We start from the raw sequence: 11144 nt of genomic DNA on the forward strand, positions 1-11144 counted from the left end.
TCTTCCTATTCATATATCCATCCAGATACCTTTTAAATGTTGGAATTGTACCCTCCTCCACACTTCCTCTGGCAGCTCATTCCATACATGCAGGGAAAACAGCCCCAGCCTATTTAGCCTCTCCCTTTAGGTCAAATCCTCCAACATCCTTGTAAATCTTTTCTGAACCCTTTCAAGTTTCACAACATCCTTGCGATAGGAAGGAAACCAGAATTACACACAATATTCCAAAAAGTGGCCTAACCAACATCCTGTACAGCCACAACATGACCTCCCAACTCCTGTACTCAATGCTCTGACCAATAAAGGAAACCATACCAAATGCCTTCTTCACTATCCTATTTACCTCGACTCTACTTTCAAGGATCTGTGAACCTGCACACCAAGGTCTCAGCAACATTCCCTAGGACCTTACCATTTAGTGTGTAAGTCCTGCTATGATTTCCTCTCTCATCTTAAACCCATGTCCTCTAGTTTTGGACTTCCCCCACCCAATAAAAAAAGACCTTTGCTATTCATCCTATCCGTGCTCCTCATGATTTTGTAATCCTTTATGCTGACAATTCTGCCAAATGATTTTAAGTCCTAAAGTCTATTTGATATTCGCTAAACTGAAGTGACTAAAATATTAAAGCACTGCAGAAGCATTTTTTTTTCTGATGGGGAGACATTGGATCTTGGCAGGTACAAACAGATTCCATGAGAGATATGAATTCTGCCTACACAGGGAACTCCTCAAATGTACAAACAATGGCTGTTTTTTTCTTTAAAGTTCAAATCTAAGGAAAGGCTGAATGTTAGTATTCCAGCAAGTTGTAGTAACATAGCTTACCTGCAGGTTCTAATTCCACTTTAAGCCTTTATTGGTTAAGGGTGACTATTTAAAATAAGTTCCAGGGACACAGGTTCAATTTCAGCCTTGGGTGACTGTGTGGAGTTTGCACATTTTCCTATGTCCACTTGGGTTTCCTCCGGGTGCTATGGTTACCTCACAATCCGAAGATGTGGAGGTTAGGCGGATTGGTTATGCTAAAAACTGCCTCATAGTATCCAAGAAAGTGGAGGTTAGGTGGGGAGCCATGGTTCAAAAAGCCCCATCCAGGGTTACAGGATTGGGTGAGTCTGGACGGTATACTCTTCACAGGATCAGTGCAGACTTGATGGGCTGTATGGTCTCTTTCTGCACTATAAGAATTCTATGCATTTTGTTAAGGCATGAAACATTATGCAAGTCCACATGGATTTCCCAGGTGCTGTGTCTTGCTGCTACATGTGCAGTAACTGCAGTTTTCTCCAGAGGTGTGGGTGTCTGAGATTGCATTCACAGCAGTTGATGCAATGCCACAAATCCAAATTGAGAAAATAAAAATCTAGGCAGTATCTGCATTGTCCCCTTTTGAGAAAAGCATGAAACAGAAAAATGGACCTTGTTGTCACTTTATTTAAAGGGTCAGGTAAGCTCAAATTTTGCAACTTGTTCTAGTAAATAACATTGTACTCAAATGTATATGAAAGTGCTTTGGTGAGCTCCTGGATTTTCTGGAGTTGTTGCATTCTCACAGGAATGGCAGATGGGGAGAATCCACATGAGGTCAGGAAGGCCGTTGAGTCTGCAGTGCAACGCAGAGACAGAGCAGAAGCCACAGTGTTGGCAATGACCACTTGTGTTCAGTCATTTCATTTCTTGTTGCATAGGAGCCAGATCCTCAAGTCCAGATGCCCAAGGTTAACCTTTTCTCTGAAATAGTTCTTCAAGGCAGACTGGCCCCACTGGACCACGTTGGAATAAATGGGTACCATAAGGATCAGTTGTCCACCCCCAGTTGTTCATAATATATGTTAATGATTTGGATGAGGGAATTAAGTGTAATACTCAAAACTTACAGATGTCACAAAGCCGTGTGAATTGTCAGGAGGATGCAGAGATGCTCCTAACAATTCACCTGGCTTTCTGACATCCAATTTTAACAAGGTGAGTGGGCAGATGCAGTCATACAGTGTAATGTGGATAAATGTGAGGATATTCACCTTGGTAGCAAAAAGAGCAAGGCAGATTATCTAAATAGCTGCAATTTGAGATAGAGAATGTGCAATGACACATGGGTGTCCTTTTACACCAATTGCTTAAAGTATGCATGCAAGTGCAACGAGTGGTAAAAAGGGCAAATAATATGGTGGCCTTCGTGATGAGATGATTCAAGTACAAAGCAGACATGTCTTGCTAAAAATGTACATGGCCTGATGAGACCATACTTCAAAGTTGTGTGCAGTTTTGGTATCCTTATCAAAAGAAGGATGTTCTTGCTATAAAATGGGAGTGCAGCGAAGATACACCAGATTAATTCCTAGGATAGTGGGACTCATGTATTAGAAAAGGTTGAATCGGTCAGGAATAAATACTGTACACAAATCATTAGAAGAATGAGAGGGAATCTCATAGTAACCTATAAAATTCAATAGGACCAGACAGGCTCGATGCAGGAAGATTGTTCCTAAAGGTGGGGAATGCACACAGTCTAAGGATGTGGGAAGAACCAATTAGTGCTGAGATGAGGAGAAACTTCTTTGTTTAGAGAGTGAACGAGCTTGTGGAATTTGCTACCATAGAAAAAGTAAAAATTGAAACACTTTATGATTTCAAGGAGAAATTGCATATAGCATTCAGGACTAAAGGGATTAAATAAGAAGGGAAACAGGAACAGGCTATTAGGGTTTTAGAAATGTAAAGCATGGAAACAGATCCTTTACTCCAACTCATCCATGCTGACCAGATATCCTAAATTAATTTAGTCCAGTACTTGGCCCATATCCCGTCTAAACCTATTCTATTCATGCACCCAACCAGATGTCTTTTAAATGTTGTAATTGTACCAGCCTCCAACACTCCCTCTGGCAGTTCATTCCACACACACACCACCCTTTGTGTGAAAAAGTTGCCCCTTAGGTCCCTTTTATATCTTTCCCCTCTCACCCTAAACCTATGCCCTCTTGAAATCAGCAATGGTTGTACTGGACAATGGAGCAAGTTTGAAGGGCTTGAATGACTGACTCCAGCTTCTATTTTTCATATTTCCATGGTTCCTTATGTCCATCTGCAACAAAAACATCTCTTGTCAGACTGGATCCCTAAGTCTGTTCTGGAGTTCATTTTGCAAGCATTTACATTGCAACAATCTGTGCACTTCCTTTATAAGGCAGCTGGTCTTTAAGGGCTGGTAGGTTTCCTGCAATGCACAATCTCCAACAATACTGCAAAATTGGAGAACGTGGATTTCACACATTAGGATGAACTTTGTTTTATTTTCCAGCTTTTTTATCCATGGGCTCACCCCTCCCTATCTCTGTAATATTCTGAGCCACACAGCCCTCTTGAGAGGTCTGTGCTTTAATAATAATGGCCCCTTGTACATCTTGGGAATTTAGGGATTATGGTGGCATAGCAATAATGGCCCAAGCTATTGCTCTGGGAAAGTGGGTTTGAATCTCACCATATCATTTGGTGAAACTTGAGTTTTAACAAAATTCTGAATTAAAAGGTTGCCAGTAGCGCCTATGGAGCCATTGTTGATTGCTGTAAAAACCCATCTACTTTAATAATGTCCTTGAGGTAAGGAAATCTGCTATCCTTACCTAGTCTGGTCTACAGGCAGCTCCAGACCAAATCAATGTGGTTGACTCTTAATTACCCACTCAGCAATAAAAACTGGCCTAGAAAGTGATACCTACATCCCTACAAATATAAAAAAGGAATCCTCAGTTTTAATTGCTCAATTGCTAGTGGCTGCATCCTCAGATGCCCCAGTCCCAGTCTCTGGAAAGCATACCAAACCTCACTTTTCTCTTTCAAATTCCTCCTTAAAACCTACATCTTTAGCTAAACTTGGGTCAATTGCCCTAACATTTCATTTGGCTCTGAGTCTTACAAAGCTTGATAATGCTTTTATGAGGCTTCTCGGCTTATTCAACTACATTAAAAGGTTATGAATTGATTTGAATTGAATTGAATCCAATTGAATTGAATCAGAGACACAGAGCTGTACAGCATCAAAACAGACCCTTCGGTCCAATCGATCCATACTGACTAGATATCCTAAATTAATCTAGTCCCATCTGCCAGCATTTGGCCCATATCCCTCTAAACCTTTCCCATTCATATACCCATCTAGATACCTTTTAAATGTTGTAATTGTACCAGTCTCCACCACTTTCTCTGGCAGCTCATTCCATACATAAACCACCTCTGCGTGAAAATATTGCCCCTTAGGTTCCTTTCATATCTTTCCCCTCTCATCCTTAACCTATGCCCTCAAGTTCTGGACTCGCCACCCTGGGGAAAAGACCTTGCTTATTTAGACCTTGTCTGATGAAGGGCTTTTGCCCAAAAAGTCGATTTTCCTGCTCCTCAGATGCTGCCTGACCTGCTGTGCTTTTCCAGCACCACTCTAATCTAAACTCTGGTTTCCAGCATCTGCAGTCCTCACTCTTGCCTTGTCTATTCAACCTATCCATGCCTCTCATGATTTCATAAACCTCTATAAAGGTTGCCACTCAGCCTCGGACAGTCCAGGAAAAAACATCCCCAGCTAATTCTGCCTCTCCTCATAGGTCAAACACTCCAACCCTGGCGACATTCTTGTAAACCTTTTCTGATCCCTTTCAAGTTTCACAACATGCTTCCTATACCAGGGAGACCGGATGTGGAGTCACATGTGGCCAGGCATGGTAAGGATAGCAGATTTCCTTACCTACAGGACATTAGTGAATTAGATGGTTTGTTACAGCAATCAACAATGGTTACACAGGCACTACTGACAAGCTTTTAATTCAATTTTTTTTAAAAAACTCAAGCATACCAAACACCTTCTTCACTATCCTGTCTACCTGCAACTCCACTTTCAAGGAACTATGAACCCGTACTCCAAGGTTTCTTTGTTTAGCAAAACTCCACAGGACATCACCATATGTAACTCTTGCTTGATTTGCCTTTCCAAAATGCAGCATCTCACATTTATCTAGATTTAACTGCATCTGCCATTCCTCAGCCCACCTGATCAAAGAATTGAATTGAATTAGCTTAATTGTCACACGTACTCAAATGGGTACAGTGAAAAGTTTATAAATTGCCATTTACAGCGCAATCTTAGGTACAAAGGTACCTAGGTACAATCCTTAGTTACAGAATAGAGAAATGCAGACAAAAAAAAAGTTATATTACAGCACTGCATAGTATAACCACAGGTCAAAAAAACAAGAAGCAAAGTTAAAAAGATAAATATCACAGTCTCTCTCCAAAGGCTCTCTGCACCAGACCAACACAGGCGGCCTCCTGCCACTATACTCCATATTGGGCCACTGGTCACCAGTGTCCCCCACTCTGGCCTCTGGCACCTCTGCTAATCCTGCTCCATTAGTCAGGGCCAGGTGTCCGAGGCCTTGAGAAGGGAGGAGAGGAGGAAAAAAATTAAAGAAAAAGAATGGGGGGGAGGAGAGGAGCTCCAGCTGCAGCATCCTCAATTTGTACATTCACATCCTTGTTTTCGAATCCTTGATAATTTTGATTTCTCTGTTTGTAAAGGCAGAACTTCATCTCTCACAGAAAATACAGAATAACCTTAACCTTTCCAGATGCGGTGACTGGTGATACTTCAATCTTGAGGAATTGAACTACACTGTCATATCTTGATCTAATATTTGGTTTAATGATTCCATCTGCAAAACCTTCTCAATCTTAGCTGCAGCTAATCAGCTAAGATCAAATGGTGAAGCAGACTTGATCGAACAATTTGTCTAATTCTGCTGCTATATCTTATGATCTAATCACTGATTTCATCAGCTGCTCAGAAACACCAGGCAAGCCACCAATCTGAATTTCCTGGAATTCCCAGGACTTCCAACTTTGTTTTATGACAATTTGCTTTCTCTTTACATTTCTGAAGCATATATTTGAAGTCCCAAATTTTGTGGATGAGTCTGGGTCATGACTTCAGAAAGGTTGTGCTTTTAATCACGCATTAAGGTGTTTGAAGTTGGTCCAAGCTCTCACTGCTGTGAGATGCTGTGCTTGAGATGAATAAGGTACTTAGCTTTCTTATCTAAGAGGCAAAGCTGAAAAATTTGTTGCTGGAAAAGCGCAGCAGGTCAGGCAGCATCCAAGGAGCAGGAGAATCGACGTTTCGGGCATAAGCCCTTCTTCAGGGATTCTAAGAGGCAGTAAGAAATAATGCTGGTGGGTTGAGATAAAAAGGGATGGGAGGAGACTTATGTAAACATCAACTTTGACAAGTCGGACTGAATGGCTAGCTTTTGTGCTAAACGGTTGTAGTAATTTTGTGTAACATAGCGTTGAGGATGTGCTGAAGAGATGCAAGTTCAACCTTTTGAAGAAAAAGGACCCATTGTTCAACTCAGATTGTTCAGATACAACCGTCATGCCCTTCTGAAGTAGAAATTACGTTGTGTAAAGTAATTTCAGCACCTTAAAATTAAAGTTTAAATCCAAGTCATTATGCTTTTTAATATTAACTTTAATTTGTTTCTGAGTTTTCAGGATGGCTTTGATGAATTCATACTTTTGACACTAGGCTTCGGGTAGCAAAAGCATACCCTGAATTCAGCCATAGGTTAGTATTTCCCAGAAGAATTTTCAACCAATAAATCAATGGTCAGAGGTTTTGTAGGGTGTTCTTACATCCACACTCAAATTCTGAATAAATATCCAGAGAGGTCTTTCAGTTAGACAAAACATTTTGCTATTTCAATCAATCATAATTTTTTCAACCTAACAATATTTTTCATCCTTAAGATGTTATGGCCATAGTTGAGTTATGCTATGTAATACACTTCTGCTAAACAGAGAAGATTCAATTAAAGTCTGGATATTTTATTTTGAATTACTGTGGATGACTTCTTTCAATTTCACATGTCTGTTTAAGTGTTAAATTTTAAGAGGAGAATAATTTTTCAAGTAAATAAACTATCTCTTGCCATGAATTGACTATAATTTAATGCAAAGGATTGCAATATGTCCAATTAATTCAAGTCATCATTTCAGCACTTTTATTAATATGCAAAATAAATAAATAATACAATACACATTGAAAGAATGTCTGTAAATAAAACTAAATGTGGAGTACCTTCTTCGACTGCATATGTACAAGCCAGAGGTATATATTACTACAAATTGTTATATTTTCATTGATTCCTACACTACCCCAAACATTAAACATTCTTGTAGAATGACTGTGCAAAGGTAGGCAGCTAAGTCACCCTACAGGATCCAGTCAAGGCACCAATACTGTCTTTCACAAACAGAAATACTGCCTGTTATTTGTACTTCACAAATTCATGCGATTTACACTATTTTAAGTCAAAATATGATATACATTAAATAATAAATTGTAACATATATGTCCTAGTTCTGTACCACTTACTTGGAAGTATGTTAATATAACGCCGCTTACTGCTAAAGACGTGTGAAAATTTGAACAAATATTTGTGTGCCATGCATGCTTTATCGTCACCAATGCTATAATGAAAATTAGCTGATGAGCAATATATTCTATTTTGTTGGGGGCTCTAAATTGTATATGAATGCACTCAATAAAAAATAATAAGCAAAGAAATATTGGCAAATTAGTGCTTCTTCTGCTCAATAAATCTTGCTGAAGTAAACAAGTTTTATTTGTTCCTCTCCACCCCTTTGAACTTCAGTTAAAATCACAGTCTATTGAGCATTCAGACTAATAATCCTCATCTTTGGGATGAGTCACATATGTAAAGGGTACTAATCCACGTTCAGCACCAAGGCCACACAGCAGCCAGTCAGCATCCACTTTTGATATCACTCTCAGAACGTCACCTTTTTTAAAGCTGAGTTGTCCTTTTTCAGTTGCTATGTGATGACAAAGTGCTTTCACTTCTCTTGAAGGAAAAGAAAATAAAAACAAGTCTGAAAATCTGAATGCAAAACTGAGCTCAATGCACTAAATATTAATGATATTTTATGTTAGCATTGTGTATTCCAATTCATTCTGCACTGCTGTTAAATCTTCAGTACATCTGTGATCTCCACAAATACTTGAGTGTCAAAGCATCATCTGATTGAGGAGTTGCACTTTGTTCTATACAATTAAACAATTATGAAATTCTATTAGTTGCATTCTACCATCAGAAGTAATGGACCAGTAGAGAATATTATTTTGTTTCTTTTCAAGTTTTGCTCACATATATGAGCATGAAATAAGACAATTCACTATAGAAAATTATTAGCAATTTCAATATCACAGTTTATAATCTAATGGCTATGAATGGGACACTTTTTATCTGGGTATGCAGGGAAGATGGGCATCAAGAGACTGTAGTTAATGCATGTAATGAAACTTAAATTCAATTAGTAAACAAAAAAAATCAGGAATTAAAATCTAATCTTAGTAATGGTGTTATCATTGCTAATCATAAAAAACTCAAAGAAAACTGTTGTCCTTATGTATTCGAGCCCAAGTGTGATTCCAGATCTATAACCATGTGGTTGACTCTTAACTGTCTTTGGAAATGGCTAGCAAGCCATTCAACTCCAAATAAATGGGCAGAAAATGCTGACCTTAACATCTCATAAAAAAATTAAAGAAATTCATTACCTGGTCAATTATCTGGTTTTAAACAATTGAACTTTTACAGCAGCAATGAGGTGGGACAGAAGATTTTGTTCTCATACCAAATTACTCATAGGTCACAGACTTAAAGATCCAAATAATCATTTTTAAGGCTATATTTTAAAAGCAGGTGCTACTTAAATACTTAAGAGTCATTGAGTCATCCAGCATGGAAACAGACCCTGTGGTCTAACCAGTCCATGCTGACCATAATCCCAAACTAAACTAGTCTCAACTGCCTGCTGCTGGCCTATATCCCTCCAAACCATTCCTATTCATGTACTTACCCAAATATCTTTTAAAAATTGTAATTGTGCCTACATCCACCACTTTTTCCAGAAGTTCATACCACGTACAAACCTTCCTCCATGTAAAAAAATTGCCCCTCATGTCATTTTAAAATCTCTCTCCTCTCATCTTAAAAATATGCCTTCCTCATCCTACGGAAAACACAACTACCATTTTGTATCGTCCAAATACCTATCAAATGTGGTTATGAGATTATGACATTTTTAATATTCTTTGGTTTGCATACATCTTCAAAGACTTTGAATGGTCTTCCAAGTTTGACTTTGCAATTAACCATTCTGAAATCATCCAACTTACAGGCAAAAGAGAGATTTCTTGAGAGAAAATAGGTATGAGATATTTTATTTTGCATTAGTAATAGAAGAAAGTTTCTTTATTGAATAAAAGAAAAAGTGCCTTTGCTGTTTTTGATATTTTGTGACTAGCATAGGGTTTAATTATTGCAAATATGTTTATAATTAATACTGTTTATTTATCAATGATATTGACCAGTAGTTTATTGATCAAACTCCAATCTATTACCATTTATCTCTCTTTCTGAAGTTAACCAGAAATCGCAGGGCAAATTACAAGATAAATCAGGAATAATAGAGAGAGAGATATAGGTTCTCCCCTGACATTTAGGCTCACTCCAATACCTTTTATATTGAACATACTCAGTTATGAGGGAAGGAAATAAAGATAGCTTGTGATGCTGTACTTGAAAAATTCTTTTAAGTATAAAGAAAGAAACAAGTGAACAGGTAGTTGAAGATTGTCTCACACATCAAATATAAATGAACTGTGGATCCATAGATGCTGACGGATCTGCTGACTATTTATAGCATTTCCTGTTTTGTTTTCAGATTTCCAACAGACATAGCAAATGTTTGCTTAGACAGATAAAAGGGCTTCTTGTTGAAATATTGACACAATGAAGATTTTTTTTTAAATTAGGAGGGAAAGGATTTTAGAAAAATTTCTCAGCATTAGGAAAGATATTCTGTTTCTATGCACAACTAGGCATTCTCTGTATTAATGTAGTTTAGATTTTATGACGAGCTACATCTCTCAAACCTCAGCTTGTAATCCAAGTCAACATGGCTGGGAGTGAGGGGGTAGTATTATCACTGGATTAATAATCCAGAGATCAAGGAGAATGTTCCAGTGGTTTGAAACTCACCCCAGCAGATGTTAAAATTTGAATTCAATTAATAAATGTGGAATTAAAATGGCAAGTAACCAGGAAACCAATGTCAGTTCTCAAAAATATTCATCTGATTCACTAAAGTCCTTTAAGGAAGGAAACTCTACCATCTTCGCCTGGTCTTACTTCCAGATCCATGTAAATGCGTTTGTTTCTTAACTTCCCTCTGAAATGCTCCAGTATACTATGGAGATTAAAGGGTTGACAATTTTACAACCAACATATGAGCTAAACTTTATATTGTTACAGCTAATCAACTAAAACAGATTTTCAAGCGGTGGTTAATGATTCTCAGCTAAATTACTGTCATCTATATTTTCAGTTGGTAACAATTTAAAAAGATTTTACTAGCTCCTGAACTTGCAGCCTGAATCATATGGATGAATCTAATATGAGTATGCTAGAGAAACTCAGCATGTCTGGCAGAATCTGTTGAGAAAGAAACCAAGTTAAGGTTTCAAGTGAAGTATGACTCTTCTAAGACTTCCTCAGACTTGAGTTTCTCCAGCATTTGCCGTGTTTGTTTCAGATCTCTGGTGTCTGCAATATTTTGCTTTTTTGAAACTGTAACTGTCTTGAATGATCTAATCTCAGTTGAGAGTTGACTGTGGCCAACGCTGCTTCTTCACAGCTTTCATTGTTCAATTTTCATGGTGTCATAGTCGGAAGAAATCTGCACAAACTTTTTGTTCCTGAACCACAACTAGTCAGTAATTCTAGAACACGTATGAGAGAGAGAAGAGCATACTACAAAATGTACAGACATCATATTCCATTAACATTTAAACTCCTAAGGAAATTTACTATATTAAACTCCATAAATGTTGACATGAAGTAATGCACAATTGTTATAAATTAATAAGGTTGTCAAAATTTTGTGCCTTAGTACCTAATACAGCTTAAAAATACGGGGTAGACCATTTAGGACAGAGATGAGGAGAAACTTCTTCACCCAGAGAGTGGTGGCTGTGTGGAATGCTCTGCCCCAGAGGGCAGTG

At 38.1% G+C, this 11144-nt stretch overlaps 1 protein-coding gene across 8 annotated transcripts in view; it reads right to left on the minus strand.

Moving 5' to 3' along the window:
- Positions 1 to 7033: 7033 nt before the first annotated feature.
- rusc2 (RUN and SH3 domain containing 2) overlaps positions 7034 to 11144 on the minus strand; it is a 140139-nt gene continuing 136028 nt past the window's right edge. For 7 of the 8 annotated variants that reach the window (XM_072571655.1, XM_072571649.1, XM_072571653.1 and 4 more), the window contains one exon: positions 7034 to 7920. In XM_072571655.1, coding sequence (XP_072427756.1) covers positions 7740 to 7920 — 181 coding nt within the window. In that variant the 3' untranslated portion in view covers positions 7034 to 7739. The remainder of the gene's footprint in view (positions 7921 to 11144) is intronic. The other variant, XM_072571656.1, reaches the window with a different exon arrangement.

Source organism: Chiloscyllium punctatum, chromosome 1 (assembly GCF_047496795.1).
Source record: "Chiloscyllium punctatum isolate Juve2018m chromosome 1, sChiPun1.3, whole genome shotgun sequence".
Lineage (NCBI taxonomy): Eukaryota > Metazoa > Chordata > Chondrichthyes > Orectolobiformes > Hemiscylliidae > Chiloscyllium > Chiloscyllium punctatum.